General features: G+C 45.2%; 3 protein-coding genes and 1 long non-coding RNA gene across 24 annotated transcripts in view; 1 reads left to right on the top strand and 3 right to left on the bottom strand.

The window, feature by feature from the left end:
* The window catches only part of NUSAP1 (nucleolar and spindle associated protein 1), a 93,185-nt gene extending 88,478 nt beyond the window's left edge, over positions 1 to 4,707 (bottom strand). For 11 of the 20 annotated variants that reach the window (XR_001445848.3, XM_028850758.2, XM_028850760.2 and 8 more), the window contains exons 1-3: positions 4,603 to 4,707; positions 3,358 to 3,498; positions 2,625 to 2,714 (exon numbers count right to left, since the gene is read on the bottom strand). The gene's annotated coding sequence lies outside the window, so the exon portion shown is untranslated. Of the gene's footprint in view, positions 1 to 2,624; positions 2,715 to 3,357; positions 3,499 to 4,506 lie in introns of all 20 variants that reach the window. The other 9 variants (XM_077939115.1, XM_077939119.1, XM_077939122.1 and 6 more) reach the window with 4 other exon arrangements.
* Positions 4,708 to 4,853: 146 nt separating this feature from the next.
* Positions 4,854 to 6,001, top strand: LOC144329843 (uncharacterized). Of its 2 annotated transcripts, none has more exons than XR_013395513.1 (2): positions 4,854 to 4,907; positions 5,578 to 6,001. It is a non-coding gene; the product is annotated as an uncharacterized LOC144329843 (long non-coding RNA). The 2 variants fall into 2 exon arrangements; XR_013395512.1 differs by having other exon boundaries at positions 5,470 to 6,001.
* Positions 6,002 to 8,495: 2,494 nt separating this feature from the next.
* Positions 8,496 to 21,048, bottom strand: part of CHP1 (calcineurin like EF-hand protein 1) — a 46,056-nt gene continuing 33,503 nt past the window's right edge. Inside the window, 3 exon segments of the mRNA NM_001266371.1 lie at positions 8,496 to 9,691; positions 9,830 to 9,952; positions 19,726 to 19,787. Coding sequence (NP_001253300.1) covers positions 9,638 to 9,691; positions 9,830 to 9,952; positions 19,726 to 19,787 — 239 coding nt within the window. The 3' untranslated portion in view covers positions 8,496 to 9,637.
* LOC705596 (small ribosomal subunit protein eS24) lies at positions 18,777 to 19,309 on the bottom strand. The gene has a single exon (XM_015141967.3). It carries the CDS (start codon positions 19,293 to 19,295, stop codon positions 18,975 to 18,977), a length of 321 nt encoding a protein of 106 aa, XP_014997453.3. The 5' UTR covers positions 19,296 to 19,309; the 3' UTR covers positions 18,777 to 18,974.

The following is a 21,048-nucleotide window of genomic DNA, read 5'->3' as shown; positions in this document are numbered from 1 at the left end:
TGTGACTTTATTTGGTAATAGAGTCATTGCAGGTAATAGAGTCAGCAGCTAAGATGAGGTCATAACAGAGCAGGATGGACACCAATCCAGTATGACTGGTGTCCTTATATTAGGATTCAGATACACAAACGGGAAGAACTTCATGTGAAGATTGGAGTTATGCTGCCACAAGTTAAGGAACCACAAGAAGTTAGAAGGATTGGAAATTTTTTTCAGTGCATTCAGAGGGATGGTCCTGCCAACACTTTGGTTTTAGACATCTGACCTTTATTTAGAACTATGAAACAATTTCTGTTATTTTAAGCTACCCAGTTTGTGGTGCTTTATTACATCAGGCCTAGGAAACTAAAACTAACACAGCAGATGTGAAGCCTATTTTGCAGATACAATGTCACTGTCAATTAAGAAAGGACATACCGGCCAGGCGTGGTGGTTCACACCTCCAATCTCAGCATTTTGGGTGGCCAAGGTGGGTGGATCACAAGGTCGGGAGTTCAAGACGAGCCTGCTGAATATGGTGAAACCCCATCTCTACTAAAAATATAAAAATTAGCCGGGTGTGGTGGCGGGTGCCTGTAATCCCAGCTACTCAGGAGGCTGAGGCAGGAGAATCGCTAGAACCCAGGAGGCGGAGGATGCAGTGAGCCGAGATTGCACCATTGCACTCCAGCCTGGGCGACAAGAGCAAAAGTGTCTCAAAATAAATAAATAAATAAACTCATTCTAAAATTTGCCTGGTTTAAGAGAAAAGTGAATTATTATTCACTGTTCGTGGGAATGTAGATCGGAACAGCCACTATGGAAAATAGTATGGAAGTTTGTTGTTTTTTTTTTTTGAGATGGAGCCTCAGTCCGTAGCCCGGGCTGGAGTGTAGTGGCGTGATCTCGGCTCATGGCAACTTCCGCCTCCCAAGTTTGAGCGAGTCTCCTGCCACAGCCTCCTGAGTAGCTGGGATTACAGGCATGAGCCACCGCGCCCAGCTGGGAAGTTTCTAAAGAAATTAAAAATGGAACCACCACATAACCCAGCACTCCCTCTGCTGGGCATATAACCAAAAGACATGAAATCACCACCTCATAAAGATGTCTGCACTCCTATATTCAGTGGAACATTATTCACAACAGCCAAAATACGGAAACAACCTAACTGTCCATCAATGGATGAATGGATAAACCGTAGAAACTACAGTGCATATATATGATGGAATATGTTACTCAGCCCTAAAAAAGAATGAGCTCTTGGCCAGGTGCAGTGGTATATGCCTATAATCCCAGCATGCTGGGATAAAGCCAGGAGTTTGAGACCAGCCTGGCCAACATGGTGAAATCCTGTCTCTACTAACAAAATACAAAAATTAGCCAGGCGTGGTGGCGCACACCTGTAATCCTGGCTACCTGGGAGGCTGAGGCAAAAGAATCGCTTGAATTAGGGAGGCAAAGGCTGCAGTGAACCGAGATAGCACCACTGCACTCCAGCCAGAGATGCAGAGCAAGTGCTGACAGAGCAAGACTCTGTCTCAAAAAAAAAAAAAAAAGAAAAAGAAAAAAAGATTATTCACTGTTCGTGGGAATGTAGATCGGAACAGCCACTATGGAAAACAGTATGGAAGTTTTTTTTTTTTGTCACAGCATAGATGAGTCAGGAGTACAGAAAGAAAAATATTGCACAATCTCATTTACATGTGAATTTAAAAAAAAATATCAAATATACAGAGTTAGAGAACAAAACAGTGATGAGGGAGTTAGTAAAGGAAGAGATATAGGTCAGAGGATACAAAGGAACAGTTACGTAGGCTGAACAAGTCTAACGATCTAATGTACAACATGACAACTATAGGTAATAAAATTGTACTGTAAACAGGATCCATGCTAAATGAGATTTTAGCTGTTGCCACAAAAACAAAAGAATAACTATGTGAGACAATGGATGTTAATTTACTTCACTGTAGAAACCTTTTTACTATCTATATGTATCCCATAACATCATGTTGTATACCTGAAATATACACAAAATTTGTTTAAATAAAACCACCCAGTAATACATTTTTTTTAATTGTATTTTTGTTTGAGATGGAGTCTGTCTCTGTCCCCCAGGCTGAAGCGCAGGCAGGGGCGCAATCTCAGCTCACTGCAGCCTCTGCCTCCCACGTTCAAGCAATTCTCCTGCCTCAGCCTCCCAAGTAGCCGGGATTACAGGCGTATGCCACCACACCTGCTTATTTTTTGTAGAGATGGGGTTCCCCCATGTTGGCCAGGCTGGTCTCAAACTCCTGACCTCAAGTGATCTGCCCACATCGGCCTCCCAAAATGCTGGGATTATAGGCTTGAGCCACCGGGCCAGGCCTATTTTTTTAATCATTTGATTTCCTTCAATCTAATTAAATATGTGTCTTTTTTCTTTAGACAGTAAAAATTATTGGTAGTTTGAGCAAATGATCAAGATTACTCCTTTTTATTTAATATGTTTTTGTTGAAAAATAAAATATTTAACTTAAATTTCAATAGCTTATAGTCATTTTTCATGTTCATCTTCTGTTGAAGCTAACGGCTTATTGTTCCACTTCTATGTACCTGTTTTCATGCTGCTTAAACAGTATTGGAACGATTAGCCCACAATTACTTACTTGCCAAGTCCTGAGTTCAGAATTTTGTTTTTGAGATGAATATAAAAGCACCTAAAGGTCAAGGAAAATTTTCTTCCTGTGATAAGGAACCTAAAAATAGAAAGAACATTAAGGATATAGCCCTCACTGGTGCTAGTAATTTCAGTGTGCAATATTAAACAAGCTATTGTTAAAAAAAAAATCAATATCATAAACTATTCAAAAGGAATAATAAGAAAGCAGTTACTCTCTACCTGCACTGGCATTAATTTTAAAAAGATGCCAAGTCTTGGAGCAGTGATTCTCAAGCTTTTACGGAACACTTTCCTCTTTGAGAATCTTATACTATGGATCTTCTCCTTCCCACAAAAATGTGTAATTGTGCATAAATTTCCAGTAGTTTATGAACCCCTACTTAAGACCTTTGTGTCAGGCCTCTGAGCCCAAGCCTGCGTGTATACATCCAGACGGTCTGAAGCAACTGAAGAATCACAAAAGAAGTGAAAATGTTGGATTCCCGCCTTCCCTGATGACATTACCTTGTGAAATTCCATCTCCTGGCTCAGAAGCTCCCCCACTGAGCGCCTTGTGACCCCCCCACCCCTGCCCACAAGAGCACAACCCCCTTTGACTGTAATTTTCCACTAACCTACCCAAATCCTATAGAACTGCCCACCCCTAACTCCCTTTGCTGACTCCTTTTTCGGACTCAGTCCGCCTGCACCCAGGTGAAATAAACAGCTTTATTACTCACACAAAGCCTGTTTGGTGGTCTCTTCACAGGGATGCGCGTGACACTTTGCTTTAGTGTAGATGACCACTCCCCTCTGTAAGGCAGGGAGGAAGAATGTTTGGTTAGTTCCTTTCCTCTGGCCGATCTCTTTTTTTTCTTCTCCTGGATGAGACAAAGACAAAAAAACAAAAAATAAACTAACAAAAGCGATAAAAAAGGTCTCATATAGAAGTCCTTCTGTGTTATTTTTCAGCTCTAGTAAATCCAAGGCCAACAAAGCGCATACCCAAAAACATTCATTTGTCTAATGGTGTGTCCATCGGAACTGAACTGATGTGCCAGTTTTAAACAGGCCACACCAATTTCGAAACCTAGTAACAGGAACTTTCCTAGAATTTAACTGAGAGACCGGATGAGGGGCTACAACAATCCAAATTACAAAAAGAGACAACCCGTTTAGTCAAGAGAACCGAATACTAAATGCCTCACGGTGTTGACACTCTGCAACCCCACCGCTTTACACAAACTACGTTCTAATAACATTAACCTATCATTCTGTGTCTATAAAAACAATAGTGTACACTGAACTCCTGTACTTCTGGGTCGGAAACCAAAAACGGTGAATTCTATCAAAATCCTGCCATCAGCCAAAATTCATGCGCCATTAGAAGGTTATGAGGACATCAGTGCCAGAACCGCTTACTCAGATCATAAAAGTTTGGGAGGTGGGAGTGGGAGCCAACGGATTTAGTAAAGGTTGCACCAGGATGTCCGCGATAAACACACGCGAATGCAATTCCCAAGGGGAACCTGTTACAAGTCTCAAGGTCAACGAGCTGGGGACACAAAATACTCAGAGCCACAACAGGCCTCAACTGATACCGCAGACGGGCAAAGAGGGGGCACGAAGTCCTAAGGCGAGGAGTATATCAATAAAACAAAGATATTCCTCGAAAAATAAATCGATGGCAGAAGCAGCGGCTGCCAGATACAGCACCGTGGGGGTGCAAGCAGAAAGCACAAAGGTGGCTAAAGGCATGGCACTGGGAAGGACCGAGGCGGGCTGAGGAGTGGGCCGTGCGACACACCCAGAAGGCAGGTGCCGGCCGCCCCGGAGCCGCCGAGGTTGGAACCCCCGCCCAGCCGAGGCCGAGGCCGGCTGCCCGCAACTCACAGGCTCCTGCGCGCTTCCGTACCCTTCCCGGCTGGGCCACACCACCTCCTCGGCGCCTGCTCGTCCCCCAGTCACTGGCCTTCTCGGCTCACCTTGCACGGTCCAACAGATGCACTCGGCCTCCCGGGGGCTACCCGCCCCCGGCCCAAAGGCCAGTTTACAGCGGAACGCCTTACTCCGCCATCTTCGCAGCTTCTCAAGTCAGCCAACCCTGCGGTGGGCCGTTCCCACAAGCCCCGCCTCCGCTGCTACAGCTGAGTGATGATTGGGTATCGTCCTGCTCGCGCGCTCTCTCCTTGCGTCGTAGGTTGGCTGGAATGCACGTCAATCAATAGCTCTCGCCGCACTCTTTCGATCCCTTTTTAGTCGGATTGGGTCCCAGAATCGAGGTAACACGGTAAATGCTTTTGTAATTCATTTATTAAGAATGTAAAATTTCCGCGTAGAAGCTGTACCACGTGGTAAGATAGTGTGGCTAGGCTGCGTGACTATTTTAAGCCACTGTTAGGTTAAACTGTAGTACTAATAATTTTATTCTTAGGCCCGAGGGTTTTGTTTTTGTTTTTTGTTTTTTTTTGTTTTAATACAGAGTCTCTGTCGCCCAGGCTGCAGTGCAGTGGCACGATCTTGTCTCACGGCAACCTCCGCCTCCCGGGTTTAAACGATTTTCCTGCCTCAGCCCCTCAAGTAGCTGGGACTACAGGCGCATGTCACCACGCCGGGCTAATTTTTGTATTTTTAGTAGAGACGAGAGTTCACTATGTTGACCAGACTGGTCTCCTGACCTCAGGTGATCCACCCGCCTGGGTCTCCCGAAGTGTTGGGATTACAGGCATGAGCCACCGTGCCCAGGCTTTTAATTCTGGGGTAGCACAACACCTGGAGAAAAAATGTAATGGTTCCAGTTTGTCTCTGTCTTTGACTCTTAGAGGGTTCAAACGTTGTCCTCCTGTTTACAGCTTTGGTCAATACAGGAGAGAAGGATTTGTCACTTTTCTGAGAGCCCTCCTGCATAGAGGAAACCTGTTATAACTGGCAGTTTTGTCGTTTGCTACACCCAACTGTAGGACATCCTTTCTTCTGCACCATTTCCCAGAGGGGCAGGTGTCACGCCTCTGAGCCCAAGCTAAGCCATCATATCCCCTGTGACCTGCACCTATACATCCAGATGGCCTGAAGCAACTGAAGGTCCACAAAAGTGAAAATAGCCTTAACTGATGACATTCCACCATTGTGATTTCTGCCCCACCCTAACTGATCAATGTACTTTGTAATCTCCCCACCCTTAAGAAGGTTCTTGGTAATTCTCCCCACCCTTGAGAATGTACTTTGTGAGATCCACCCCCTGCCGGCAAAACATTGCTCCTAGCTCCACCGGGTATCCCAAAACCTGTAAGAATTAATGATAATCCACCACCCTTTGCTGACTCTCTTTTGGGACTCAGCCCGCCTGCACCCAGGTGAAATAAACAGCCTTGTTGCTCACACAAAGCCTGTTTGGTGGTCTCTTCACAAGGACGCGTGAGATGACAGGAAGGGTATATATGGGGTGGCTCCTCTTCGGGGTTATGACAAGGGGCCCAGCGTACCGTGCTTGCCAAACACCAAGAGGGCTGTCATCTGGGTGGATTCATAGAAATGCATAGAAATGCAGATTCCTGGCCTGGTGCAGTGGCGCACGCCTGTAATCCCAGCACTTTGGGAGGCCGAGGCAGGTGAATCAACTGACCTCAGGAGACCAGCCTGGCCAACATGGTGAAACACCATCTCTACCAAAAATACAAAAATTAGCCAGGTGTGGTGGCACGTGCCTGTAGTCCCAGCTACTCAGCAGGCTGAGGCAGGAGAATTGCTTGAACCTAGGAGGTGGAGGTTGCAGTGAGCCAAGACTGTGCCATTGCACTCCAGCCTGGGCAAGAGTGAGACTCAATCTCAAAAAACAAAAAGAAAAAGCTGGCCAGGTGCGGGGGCTCACGCCTGTTATCCCAGCACGTTGGGAGGCCGAGGCAGGCGGATCACGAGGTCAGGAGATCGAGACCATCCTGGCTAACATGGTGAAACCCAATCTCTACTAAAAATACAAAAAATTAGCCAGGCATGGTAGTGGGCGCCTGTAGTCCCAGGTACTCGGGAGGCTGAGGCAGGAGAATGGTGTAACCCAGGAGGCAGAGCTTGCAGTGAGCTGAGATCGCGCCACTGCACTCCAGCTTGGGTGACAAAGACTCCGTCTCAAAAAAAAAAAAAAAAAAGAAAAAGCCATGTAAAAGCAGAGTATGTCACCACTGAAGCTGCACATGAATGAGGAGGTGGGCAACTTCACAAGGAATAGACAGATACTGGATTTTTAGGCTTTTTCTACATTGAAGGAGTTGGGGAGTCAAGCACAGAAATTGCATCTTAGCTGGAATGAATGGGAAGTGGCCACAGCTGACAAAACTGTGTCTAGAGGCCAAAAGTGCTGGCCCCTCGAAGAATGTTTCCACTTCCTATGTCCAGGCAGCAGCAGAGTAGACTGCAGCTGACAGTACAGACATAAACTTGAGTTAGGGAGACACTGTGATTTCAAACTTGAAGGGACTAAGTTACATAAAATTCTTGTAAAATGGACAAAAGTTATTTTGTTTCAACCACAAGTATTTATTGATGGATCGAAGATACAATTTTAATGGAACAGTAAGGCACAACCTTGGATTAAAACACTTTGCTATACAGCCAAAAGGAGGGAAAAGCTATAACCTTAGGAACTTTATGCCAATCAAGAAGCCTCTAAAGTACCTAATAGATCAGTATCAGACATTCTTCCCTTTTACACTAATTCCTATATTACATCACTTGATCACAAAGTGTGACTGATACTCATAAAGAATTCCTCATTCATTTATATTTGAGCCATCCAGCCAGGCTACTCCCCTGTTCTCCACCCTTTTCCACCCTTTTGCAGTGGTATTTTTGTAGCAATCCCCTTCCTAAAGAATAACCTACACATCTTCAATAGTTTTCCAAAGCAAGGAAACAAGCAAGCAAGCAATGAGTCAGAGAAAGTCAGCCAAGGGCAGATGTGTGGATAAATAGACTCATAGACACATACATTAGGATAGCAGCAGCCTGATACACTGAAGTCTACTGACTTTGGCAGAAAAGTTTGACTGTGGCTTGCTCAAAGACCTGTAATGCCACCTTAGGTTGTGCTACTAGTGCCAGACCTCTTGTTTTTAAGGGATTAGCAGTGGTCTATACAAGGAGCTAGGGAGCTAATGTAACCAGGCAGCTAATGATAAATAGTCAATGCTTTGGACATGTATTAGGAGCAGACTATGGCTTTCATCATTAACATTTGCCAAGTGTAAAATTCATAAAGAATTTTGTGACTGAGCATGGTGGCTCATGCCTGTAATCCCAGCACTTTGGGAGGCCGAGGTCGGAGGATCACCTGAGATCAGGAGTTCAAGACCAACCTGGTCAACATGGTGAAACTCCGTCTCTACTAAAAATGCAAAAATAACCCAGGAATGGTGGCCACGTCTGTAAACCCAGCTACTTGGGAGGCTGAGGCGGGAGAATTGCTTGAACCCAGGAGGCAGAGGTTGCAGTGAGCCAAGATCATGCCACTGCACTCCAGCCTGGACAACAGAGTGAGACTCCGTCTCAAAAAAAAATTTGTGCAAAACTTCAAGACACTAAGGAAGCAATCTTTAAATATTTTGGACTGGGGCCAGGTGTGGTGGCTCACGCCTATAATCCCAGCACTTTGGGAGGCTGAGTCGGGTGGATCACGAGGTCAGGAGTTCAAGACCAGCCTGGCCAACATGGTGAAACCCTGTCTCCACTAAATATACAAACAATTAGCCGGGCATGGTGGTGCGTGCCTGTAATCCCAGCTACTTGGGAGGCTGAGGCAGGAGAATCGCTTAAACCCAGGAGGCTGAGGTTGCAGTGAGCGGAGATCACACCATTGCACTCCAGCCTGGGCGACAGAGCAAGACTCTGTCTCAAAAAATAAATAAATAAATAAATAAATTTGGACTGGGATATTAGGCACTTCCGTAACACTAATCTTTCTACTTGGAAATGTGAAGTGGAAAACATTGCAGTGCACATAACACTGAGGCATAAACCATGCTGCAAAGGTGTGAATGCATGAGGCTTTATAGGGTGCCCAGCCTCCTTGTTAATAAAAGCCATGAGAAAGTCCCTAGGCATATTGTCAGAGCAGCCATTCTGGTAGTTACAGTGTCCCCAAACTAAGCAAACCTGTAAGCATACTGCTGTTTTTTTTTTAACAGTCAACATTGCACTAACAAGAGGAGCCACATAGGTACAAAGTTGAGAATCAGAGGCCAGAGGTAGAGTGATGTGGGCAAGCAGCCTAGAAGACTTGACTCCATACCTCTCACCAAGGCCACCTTTCAAAAAGGGTATCTCCACCTAGCAGCCTTTGATGACAGAGCGGAGTGCAGAGGATGGTCTCATACTTTGAGAGAAATGTTGGTTACCAAAAAGCTCCTGGAGAGGCAACATCCCAGAGGCCCATTTAATAATGAAGGTAAATAAAAACTGCCAGACCCCTGGACTATCCTGCCAAGTCAAAAATACATATATAGGGCATAGCTTGTGGTGCAAGTAGAACAGAGGAGATTTTGAGGCTTAATGAAAGGCAGAAAGACTGCCAGAGAAAGTGAACAGTATGTTGGATGACACACAAGTAGGAAGCAAAGAACATATAAAAAGGATAAAGCATGCTGGCAGACTCGCTGGAGGGAAGGCAGCAGGGCTACAGTCTACACCTGGTGAAAGAGCTTTGCTGGCTTGTTCTTGGCATGATTGCCTCTCTCACTTTCTCAGCCTGGATGGATGTGTGGCATTCAGCGGCAGAACAGGGAAGATATTTATAAATGAAGAACTAGTGAATGGATACCGAACAGAAATAGATAGGGTGTACCATTCTGTAATGCCCTGTTTATACACCAAAGGCAGGTTTGTGTTGACAGAACATATTTGGGGTTGTCATGCAACAGCAGTAGTACTTTGGGAGAAGGGGAATGAGGGGGTGGAGGTGGAGTTGGTGGAAGGAGGACTTTCAAGTTCCAGTTCTTAAATACTAGACTGCAAGGAACAGTTTGGTCTCCTTTAGTGAAGAAATCGGATGCTCATTTTCTGTTCTACATCCACCTTCTCCAAAACCTGGGGAAGAAAACCAGTAACAGTTACGAAGGTTATGAATGTCACAACACTCCCAAGCTCTTATCTGAGTAATGTTCTCCCCACTTCCTCCTGTGCAGTAAAACGTCACTTTTTCAAACAAAGAGGTAAGTGACCAACCTTAACAAATTCTGTGAAAGATATGGCACTGTCCCCATCCTGATCAGCCTCCTGAATGGTCCTGTCTGCGATGCTGCCCAGCTGCTCATCTGAGATATTTACTCCGACCATCATGCGTAGCACCTGGAAGGCCAAGAGCCAGGAATTACAAGGGTCTTGGGAATCAGAGGGACTATTGAGATTAAAAATAAAGCTATCACCATCCCCCTTTTCCTTTGATGCCCTCAAATACAGTCATGCACTGCATAATAATGTTTTGGTTAATGACTGACCACATATATAATGGTGGTGCTGTAAGATTATAATAATGTATTTTGATGAGAACACATGGACACAAAAAGGGAAACAACAGACACTGGGGCCTACCAGAGGGCGGAGTGGGAGGTGAGAAACAGAAAAAAATAACTATTGAGTACTATGCTTAGTACCTGGGTGGCGAAATATTCTGTACATCAAACCCCCATGACAAGAGTTGACCTATATAACTAACCTGCATGTGTAGCCCTAAACCTAAAAGTTAATTTTTTTTTTTGAGACGGAGTCTTGCTCTGTCACCCAGGCTGGAGGGCAGTGGTGCGATCTCAGCTCACTGCAAGCTCTCCCTCCTGGGTTCACGCCATTCTCCTGCCTCAGCCTCCCAAATAGCTGGCATTACAGGTGCCCGGCACCACGCCCAGCTAATTTTTTGTATTTTTAGTAAAGAAGGGGTTTCACTGTGTTAGCCAGGATGGTCTCAATCTCCTGACCTCGTGATTCGCCCACCTCGGCCTCCCAAAGTGCTAGGATTACAGGCGTGAGCCACCACGCCTAGCCAAAACAATCTTAAAAAAAGATTACAGTACCCTATTTTTACCGTACCTTTTCCATGTTTAGAGATATATATATATATATTTTTTTTTTTTGAGACAGGATCTCACTCTGTTGCCCAAACTGGAGTGCTGGAGTGCGAATGTGGCTCACTGCAGCCTCACCTCCCATGCTCAAGTGATCCTCTCACCTCAGCCTCCCAAGTAACTGGTACTACACTACAGGTGCATGCAACTATACCTAATTTTTTTTTCCCCCTGAGGCGGAGTTTCACTCTTGTTGCCCAGGCTGGAATGCAATGGCATGATCCCAGCTCACTGCAACCTCCACCTCCCAGGTTCAAGCGATTCTCCTGCCTCAGCCTCCTGAGTAGCTGGGATTACAGGGACGTGCCACCACACCCAGCTAATTTTTGTATTTTTAGTAGAGACAGGGTTTCACCATATTGGCCAGGCTGGTCTCGAACTCCTGACCTCATGATTCGCCCGCCTCTGCTTCCCAAAGTGCTGAGACTACAGGTCTGAGCCACTGCACCCAGTCGCCTGGCTAATTTTTCAAAATTTTTTGTAGCAATGAGGTCTCACTGTGTTGCCCAGGCAGGCCTTCAACTCCTGGGCTCAAGCAATTCTCCTTCTGCCACCTCCCAAAGTGCTGAGATTATAGGCATGAGCCACCATGCCCAGCCACAGATATGTTTAGATACACAAATACTTACCATTTTGTTACAACTGCATATAGTAGTCAGAACAGTAACATGCTGTATGGGTTTGTAGTCTAGGAACAATAGGCTACACCATATAGCCTAGGTGTATAGTAGGCTATATCATCTAGGTTAATGTAAGTACATTCTATGATGTTCCTACAACTACAAAATTGCCTAACATTGCATGTCTCAGAATGTATCCCCATCTTTACCATCATGTGACTAAATAACAGCTAAAAGGCTGAAACCCTTATCTTCTCATCTAGGCAATGATGTAAGCAGAATTTATCTAGGTGACTGGATAAGAAGACAAAGACTAAGGGAGAGTCCTTTGCATTTTGCCCTTCCTCATTCTTCTTACCCAGAATACAGATATGCTGTCTGGTGGCACTACAGCCACCCTGGAGCCATGAGGTGAGTAATACGAGTTATGGATGCCAGGCCAAGAACACAGAATAAGCCTGATTCCTGGACATCAGTGAGGTACTGTACCAGCGTGGACAGTCTGTCCCAAACATTCTTGTTGCGTGAGCCTAACTAGTTCCTTATTGATTTAAATCAGTTTGGTGGGGCTTTCTGAAATCCCACCCAAATGTAGTCGTCTTTAAGGTGCTGCACTAAGCCAGCTGCTCCTAAAGTATGGCCCAAGAAAACACAAAGATCCTTAAAGAGTTAAATGCTAAATCCCCCTCTGAGAAAAATAACAAGCACAATTAAAGGGTTGCGAGAATTGAGTAAGAGAATTTAACACTGTTTCACTAAATCTGTCTTAAACTTCACCAATCCTCGGGCCCCTGGGAATTCTATTAACATCTTTAGGGTGTGAACATACGTTGAAAATTGCTTCCTTAAACAAAATAAGCAACTTTAACAATTTGACTGTCAGGCAATATGGAAAGGCTGGTTCTTAGGCAATATAAAATGGGGGACAGGGTACCTTTCTGACTCCTTATATTATTACTGCAGTCAGCCACCTCTGTCTTCAGATGGTAAGAACTGAGCTTTTCCACAGGAAGGAAAGGGCCTCTAGTCCAGTGGTTCACAGGCTTCCTTTCCTCCACTCCTTTACTCCTTTACTTCCTTCTACAATCTCATGAGATTTTTTTTTTTTTTTTTTTGAGATGGAGTCTTGATCTATTGCCAAGGCTGGAATGCAATGTCATGATCTCGGCTCACCGCAACCTCCACCTCCCAGGTTCAAGTGATTCTCCTGCCTCAGCCCCTCGAGTAGTTGGGATTACAGGTGCCCATCACCATGCCTGGCTAATTTTTGCATTTTTAGTAGAGACGGGGTTTTGCCACATTGGTCAGGCTGGTCTCGAACTCCCGACCTCAGGTGATCTGCCTGCTTTGGCCTCCCAAAGTGCTGGGATTACAGGCGTGAGCCGCTGCGCCCGGCCTGTAATTTGCTTTTTAAAAATCGATTTCATGGGCCGGGCATGGTGGAGAAACCCTGTCTCTACTAAAAATACAAAATTAGCTGGGTGTGGTGGTACATACCAGTAATCCCAGCTACTCGGGAGGCTGATGCATGATAATAGCTTGAACCCGGGAGGCAGAGGTTGCAGTGAGCTGAAATTGCACCACTGCACTCCAGCCTGGGCAACAAGAGCAAAATTACAAGCCAGGTGTGGTAGTGCGTGCCTATAGTTCCAGCTACTCGGGAGGCTGAGGCAGGAGATGGTCTGAGCCCAGGAGTTCAAGGCTGCAGTGTGCTATGATCATGCCTGTGAATAGTCGCTGCATTCCAGACTAGGCAGCAGAGAGAGACCCTATCAGTCAATCAATCAATCCATCAATAGTAAATTACATGATTTTCTAAAAAGAAAAAAAGCTGAAATACTGATTTGTATCCAAACTGATTATTTTTTAAATAAACCAATTGTTGAAAATTGGAAGTTGTGGCCGGGGGTGGTGGCTTACGCCTGTAATCCCAGCACTTTGGGAGGCCGAGGTGGGCGGATCATCTGAGATCAGGAGTTCGAGACCAGCCCTGGCCAACATGGTGAAACCCCATCTCTACTACAAATACAAAAATTAGCTAGGCATGGTGGTGGGCACCTGTAATCCCAGCTACTTGCGAGGCTGAGGCAGAATCGCTTGAACCCAGAAGGTGGAGGTTGCAGTGAGCCGAGATTACGCCATTGCATTCCAGCCTGGGCGACAAGAGAGACACTCCCTCTCAAAAAAAAAGAAAAAAAAAAGAAAATTGGAAGTTGTACATTTTAGGTACAAATATACACAAATAGAAGGATTAATAAAAAGAGACAATGCGCCGGGTGCAGTGGCTCATGCCTGTAATCCCAGGACTTTGGGAAGCCGAGGCAGGCAGATCACGAGGTCAGGAGTTCGAGACCAGCCTGAAAAACATGGTGAAACCCATCTCTACTAAGAACACAAAAATTAGCCGGGCATGGTAGTGCGTGCCTTGGCAGGAGAATCACTTGAACCCGGGAGGAGGAGGTTGCAGTGAGCTGAGATCATGCCACTGCACTCTAGCCTGGGCAACAGAGCGAGACTCCATCTCAAAAAAAAAAAAAAAAAAAGAGAATGCTAGCAAAGATAATCAATAGACAACTTATTTGCCATATTCCCTGTGTGTGGCCAAGCAGATGAATCCAACCTCAAACAGCAGCTTCTTCAGATCCCAGACCAAATATTTTGAGGTGTTTTATTTGTAGAATTATAAAACTGGATTATGTATGGGTATCTATAGTGTGAGTCGGAGGGTGGGGATAGAAGTGGTGGTGTCTTTAACATCATTTCACCAGGTGCAAATGACATATGTATGTCGTCCCAGCTACTGGTCCCACCTACTTGGAAGGCTAAGGCCAGAGAATCACTTGAGCCCAAGTGTTCAAGCCAGCCTGGGCAATGTAGTGAGACTGTCTCAAAAAAGAAAAAAAAAAGGTCATCTCATCCGATCTGTTAATGAGGACATGATGGCCCAGAGGTGGCTTGACTCAGGTCCCAGGAAGCAGTGGCATGGACTATCTGCCCAGGCCTCCATCCCCAGCCCAGTGCTCCCTCCGCCTGTCCATGCCGCCACTTATTGTTCCAGTCAAAGTTCTTAAGGCCGGGTGCGGTGGCTCACGCCTGTAATCCCAGCACTTTGGGAGGCTGAGGTGGGCTGATCACAAGGTCAGGAATTTAAGACCAGACTGGCCAACATGGTGAAACTCTGTCTCTACTAAAAATACAAAAGATAGTCAGGCGTGGTGGTAGGTGCCTATAGTCCCAGCTACTCGGGAGGCTGAGGCAAGAGAATCGCTTGAACCCAGGAGGTGGAGGTTGCAATGAGCTAAGATCGCACCACTGCACTCCAGCCTGGGTGACAGGGCAAGACTCTGTCTCAAAAAAATAAAAAAAAAGAAGTTTAATAGTGAATTATTATTATTATTAAGACAGAGTTTTGCTCTGTTGCCAAGGCTGGAGAGCAGTGGCCCGATCTCGGCTCACTGCAACCTCCTCCTCCTAGGTTCAAATGATTCTCCTACTTCAGCCTCCCGAGTAGCTGGAATTACAGAGGTGAAACAAAGCACGCAGCCTACTATTATTTTTTTTTATTTTTATTTTTTTGAGACGGAGTCTTGCTCTGTCACCCAGGCTGGAGTGCAGTGGCCGGATCTCAGCTCACTGCAAGCTCCATCCTCTCGGGTTCACGCCATTCTCCTGCCTCAGCCTCCCGAGTAGCTGGGACTACAGGCACCCGCCACTTCGCCCGGCTAGTTTTTTGTATTTTTTAGTGGAGACGGGGTTTCACCGTGTTAGCCAGGATGGTCTCGATCTCCTGACCTCGTGATCCGCCCGTCTTGTATTTTTAATGTTTGGTGAAGGATTTTATATATACGCTTTATTGATTTAAGAAAGGTTCCCTCTACTTCTGGTTTTCTAAGACTTTTTTTTTTTTTTTAAATCATGAATGGATGGTGAGGCCAGGCAAGCTGGCTCACACACTTTGGGAGGCCGAGGCAGGTGGATCACCTGAAGTCAGGAGATCGAGACCACCCTGGACCAACATGGTGAAACCCCATCTCTACTAAAAATACAAAATTAACAGCGCGTGGTGATGCGTGCCTATAATCCCAGCTGCATGGGAGGCTGAGTCAGGAGAATTGCTTGAACCCGGGAGGCGGATGTTGCACTGAGCTAAGATCGCGCCACTGCTCTCCAGCCCGGGTGACAGAGCGAAACGCCATCTCAAAAAAAAGAAAAAAAGATAAATAAGTAAATAAAATAAAATAAATGGATGATGATTTTATCCATTACATTTTTCTATGGAAAAGACCACTCAATTTTCTTCTTTAAAGTGTTGGTGTGGGTGAAATATATTGGTTAATTTTCTAATGTTAAACCGACTTTGAATTTCTAGTACAATTGCACCTTGGCTATAATATATCCTTGGCTATAATATATATATTATATTATATATTGCTGGATTCAGTGTGTTAATATTTTGTTTGGGATTTTTACAACTATTTGCATAAAAGAGATTGAGCTATAATTTTCTTTTCTTTTTTTTTGAGACAGAGTCTTGTTCTGTCACCCAGGTGGGAGTGCAGTGGCACAATCTCGGCTCACTGCAAGCTCTGCCTCCTGGGTTCACGCTATTCTCCTGCCTCAGCCTCCCGAGTAACTGGGACTACAGGCGCCCGCCACAATGCCCGGCTAATTTTTTGTATATTTAGTAGAGACAGGGGAGATGGGGTTTCACCATGTTAGCCAGGATGGTCTCAATCTCCTGACCTTGTGATCCACCTGCCTCGGCCTCCCAAAGTGCTCAGATTACAGCCATGAGCCACCATGCCCGGCCCCTAATTTTCGTTTCTTATACTGTCTTTTATAAGATTGTCAGGTGTGGCCGGGTATGCCTGTAATCCCAGCACTTTGGGAGGCTGAGGTGGGTGGACTGCTTGAGCCCAAGAGTTCAAGACCAGCCTGGCCAACGTGGCGAAACCCCATCTCTACTAAAAACACAAAAATTAGCCAGGCATGGTGGAGCATGTCTGTAATCCCAGTTACTCAGGAGGCTAAGGCACGAGAATCGCTTGAACCTGGGTGGCAGAGGTTGCAGTAAACTGAGATGGTGACATTGCACTCCAGCCCGGGCAACAAAGTGAGACTCTGTCTCAAAAAAAAAAAAAAAAAGATTGTCAGGCAAAAGTTATGCTAGCCTCATAAAATGAGTTGGGGAGTAGAGTACCTTTATTGAAGTATAAATAATATACAATAAAATGTACATATTTAAAATGGACAGTTGGGGCCAGGCATGATGGTTCATGCTTGTACTCCCAGCATTTTGGGAGGCTGAGGTGGGTGGATTACTTGAGGTCAGGAGTTCGAGACCAGCCTGGCCAATATGATGAAACCCTGTCTCTACTAAAAATACAAAAAAACAAAAAAGTAATATGTACAATTGGATAAGGTTTAACATATGTACCCGCCCATGGCACCGTCCTCACAATCAAGATAATAACCTCCAAAAGTTCAACCAATACTTTCACAGGAATCATATTAAGAAAACATGGGCCAGGCATGGTGGCTCACACCTGTAATCCCAGCACTTTGAGAGGCCGAGGCGGGTGGATCACCTGAGGTCAGATCTGGGTCAGAGAATAAACACATGCAACTACAGAGTGACTGCCACTGTCTTTTTTCTTCAGAACTCAGAAAACCATATGTAGCAACTTTCAAGAAAATAAACTCTTCTCGCTGAAGAAATTCCCAACTCAAAAGCAAGGGACACTAACACTGACCTGCAGACTGTTTTGTTTTTTGCTCATAGAAATGTAAGAATACGTTGGGTTGCTCCTGAATCTGCCCTGAGTAATTTCATCCTAGGATGAAATGCCAGTCACTGCTAGTAGGAAAACAGGGAATCATCCCTTGAAGCAACAAAGAACAGTGGGCAGTTGGCTCAGGGTACACCAGCACAGCAGCAGCTCCTTGACTCTTAGTCAACCCTAAGGACAGACTAAATGACTGCATTTAACTAAGTATCATCAGAATTACCTGGCTGCCAATAATCTGATTTGGCAATAAATGAATTACCTGATGTAAACCATGTTGTATATTTTAACTCTCAGTCAGTACCTAAAAGCCATTTAGTTAGCTTTTATTTATTTACTTTTTTTTTTTTTTTTTTTTTTTGAGATGGAGTTTCGCTCTTGTCGCCCAGGCTAGAGTGCAGTGGCGCAATCTCGGCTCACAGCAACCTCCGCCTCCTGGGTTCGAGCAATTCTACTGCCTCAGCCTCCGGAGTAGCTGGGATCACAGGCACCCACCACCATGGACAGCTACTTTTTGTGGGGAAAAGAAAGATCAGACTGTTACTGTGTCTATATAGAAAGAAGTAGACATAAGAGATTCCATTTTGTTCTGTATTTGAGATGCTGTTAATCTGTGACCCTACCCCCAACCTTGTCCTTGCAAGAGACATGTGCTGTGGTGACTCAAAGTTTGAGGGATTTTGGGCTGTGCAGGGTGTGCTTTGTTAAACAAGTGCCTGAAGGCAGTATGCTTGTGAAAAGTCATCACCATTCACTTAATCTCAAGTACCCAGGGACACATACACTGCCAAAGGTCGCAGGGACCTCTGCCCAAGAAAGCTAGGTATTGTCCAAGGTTTCTCCCCATGTGATAGTCTGAAATATGGCCTCGTGGGATGGGAAAGACCCGATCGTCCCCCAGCCTGACACCCGTGAAGGGTCTGTGCTGAGGAGGACCAGTACAAGAGGAAAGAAGAGGCCGGGCGCGGTGGCTCACGCCTGTAATCCCAGCACTTTGGGAGGCCGAGGCGGGCGGATCACAAGGTCAGGAGATCGAGACCACGGTGAAACCCCGTCTCTACTAAAAATACAAAAAATTAGCCGGGCGCGGTTGTGGTCGCCTGTAGTCCCAGCTACTCGGGAGGCTGAGGCAGGAGAATGGCGTGAACCCGGGAGGCGGAGCTTGCAGTGAGCCGAGATCGCGCCACTGCACTCCAGCCTGGGCGACAGAGCGAGACTCCGTCTCAAAAAAAAAAAAAAAGAGGAAAGAAGATCTCTTGGCAGCTGAGATAGAGAAAAGCATCAGTCTCCTGCCCGTCCCTGGGTAATGGAACATCTCGGGTGTAATACTCGATTGTATGTTCTGTTTACTGAGAAAGGAGAAAACCGCCTTAGGACGAAAGGTGGGACTTGCTAGTGCAATGCTGCTCTTTATGCACTAAAAAGGTTTATGGAGATGTTTGCATATGCATATCAAGGCACAGCACTTTTCCTTAAACTTATTCACAGAGATCTTTATTCATATGTCTTACTGCTGACCTTCTCCCTACGATGATCCTATTATCCTGCCACTTCCCTTTTTCTAAGATGGTAAAGATAATGAGTGTATGCTGAGCCCCGGTCCCTGGGGCCCACTTTTTCTTTCTCTATACTTTGTCTCTGTGTCTCATTTCTTTTTTTTTTTTTTCACATGAAAGTTTTTAGTTTATTAATCTGCTTGTGAAAAATCCAAAATGGACACAGGTAGCCTTTACTGCAGCACCTTTACTCTTTCGGCTGTGATCCAATCTCCAGCTCACTTTTTGCCAGCACCAACATTGGCCTTTGCAGTCCCCCTGACTTTCTTCATCCTGTTCTTGCGTTCCTTTCATTGCTTTCTTGAGGTCTTTTTCTTCTCATACAGGCCATGTCCTGCAAGTCTATGTTTGGGTTCATTTTTCTTTGCATAATCCAGGGAGTCATAAATCATGACAAAGCCAGTTGTCTTGCCACCACCAAAATGAGCTCTGAATCCAAATACAAAGATAACATCCGGTGTGGTCTTGTACATTTTGGCTAGTTTTTCCCGAATTTCTGTCTTAGGCACTGTTGCCTTCCCGGGGTGAAGGACGTCAATGACCATTTGTTTCCCCTGAAGTAGTCGGTTGGTCATGAACTTTCTAGTGCGGATAGTTACAGTGTCGTTCATGATGGCTGCCTATCCGTCTCATTTGTTTTCTCAAGTCCCACCTAACAAGAAACGCCCACAGGTGTGGAGGGGCAGGCCACCCCTTCACTTTTTGTATTTCTAGTAGAGACGGGTTTTTATCATGTTGGCCAGGCTGCTCTTGAATTCCTGACCTCAGGTGATCCGCCCGCCTTGGCATCCCAAAGTGTTGGGATTACAGGCGTGAGCCCCTATGCCCAGCCTAGTTAGCTTTTAGATGGTGGAGACATCTGTCTAAGAAAACATAATGAGCCATTTCAGGTTTTCCCAGGTCATCTCCTTTGCCTTATAACCAGGACAAGACTCTGCACATAGCAGGTGTTAAATAAACGCTTACTAAAGAACAGGTCCTGCCCACAATAATAAGCAGGCAGAGTCCAAGCACAAGTTCTCCAGGAGCTCTCCGACATACCTGTAACAGCTCATCACGGGAGATCTTTTCATCTTTATCCAAATCATACAGTCGAAAAGCAACTGTAAGGGAAAAACATAAAGTTAGTCAAAATTCTGTAGTGTGATGCCCCTTCTCAAGGCACTAAATATATAAGACACTAGACAGAAAACTAACAGCCAATTAATCAATTTTCCAAGAACAACTGCCATTACTTATAGGGCTTTTAAAAAGTTATAACACTGAAGAATTGAGAATTGATGAGTTCTTAGGTTAAATGAAGTATGCTCCCTCTTCCAATAAATCAGAAAACTTCATAAAAAGAAAGCCAAATGTCCTTCTTCTTAACCTAGAATGTTAAACAGCCCCCCAACACACCCCTTACGTGGTTCTGCAAGTTAGGTCACCTCACACAAACATCAGTTCTACCAGGTACCACTCAGGGAGAACCAACAACAGGCACCACACAGGCACCATGAGAGCGGCCCACACAAAGCACTGCTTTGGGAAAAGAGCCTCCTGGGCAAAACTGTCTCAAATTTCAAGTAATTCTCTACCACTGGGGAGTCCCGCAGGTAAAGAAATTGAGTTTCAAGTAAATATGATGGCTCAGATGGTCTCCTGGCCTTATCATGTTTCTTTCTCTTTAAGTCTTCTAGAAACGATATAGGAGAACTTTGCTTAGGTCCATGAGATAGAAATCAGAAAAGCAAAGTCATTAGATTTCTGCCACTGTTGCTGAAGCGCTACCAACAGAATAGGGTGTTATCTCTGGGTGATTTTATAGGTGTGGTGACAAATCGCCAGCCTGAGGACGTGAATGTCTTGTCCCACAACTGAATTTAGTGTGGTTTTTAGGTTTTGAATCACTTCAAGAATGCCACTAAGATTGTGGGTCTTAAACAGAGTGCTGCAAACCCTAAAAGTCCCAAATCCACTGCTCTAGAGCTATTAAGATCCACGGATTTAGACTCTGTCCTTAGGCACTCACTATCTAGTAGAGGAGAACAACATACACGACTGTCTCGAATACATCCTACTTACATCCTAAGCACTACAACATATCCAAACTGTTGGGGGAACAAAGTGTATGGCGGACGTGGCTTTCTGGTGGAGCTGGGGAAACATCAAGGAGAGGTAACATTTGAACAAGGCCCTGAAAGACAAACTGAAATGTGCCAAGGCGTGGCCATTCCAGGCAGAGCTATTATTAGGCACAAAGGCATAAGAACATGGATTAATATCTACCGGTTTAAGTATCATTCCCCTCCAAAATAAAAGGGTGAGTCCACTGAAAGATGACATAAAAGTAATTTTAAAATCTAATTTACTCCTTGTAAGGTA

Source organism: Macaca mulatta, chromosome 7 (assembly GCF_049350105.2).
Source record: "Macaca mulatta isolate MMU2019108-1 chromosome 7, T2T-MMU8v2.0, whole genome shotgun sequence".
Lineage (NCBI taxonomy): Eukaryota > Metazoa > Chordata > Mammalia > Primates > Cercopithecidae > Macaca > Macaca mulatta.
This window is presented reverse-complemented; position numbering and strand designations above follow the sequence as displayed.

Coding starts and splice junctions, on each gene's coding strand:
- LOC705596 (XM_015141967.3), bottom strand. CDS start 19,295: ATGAACGACACTGTAACTATCCGCACTAGAAAGTTCATGACCAACCGA.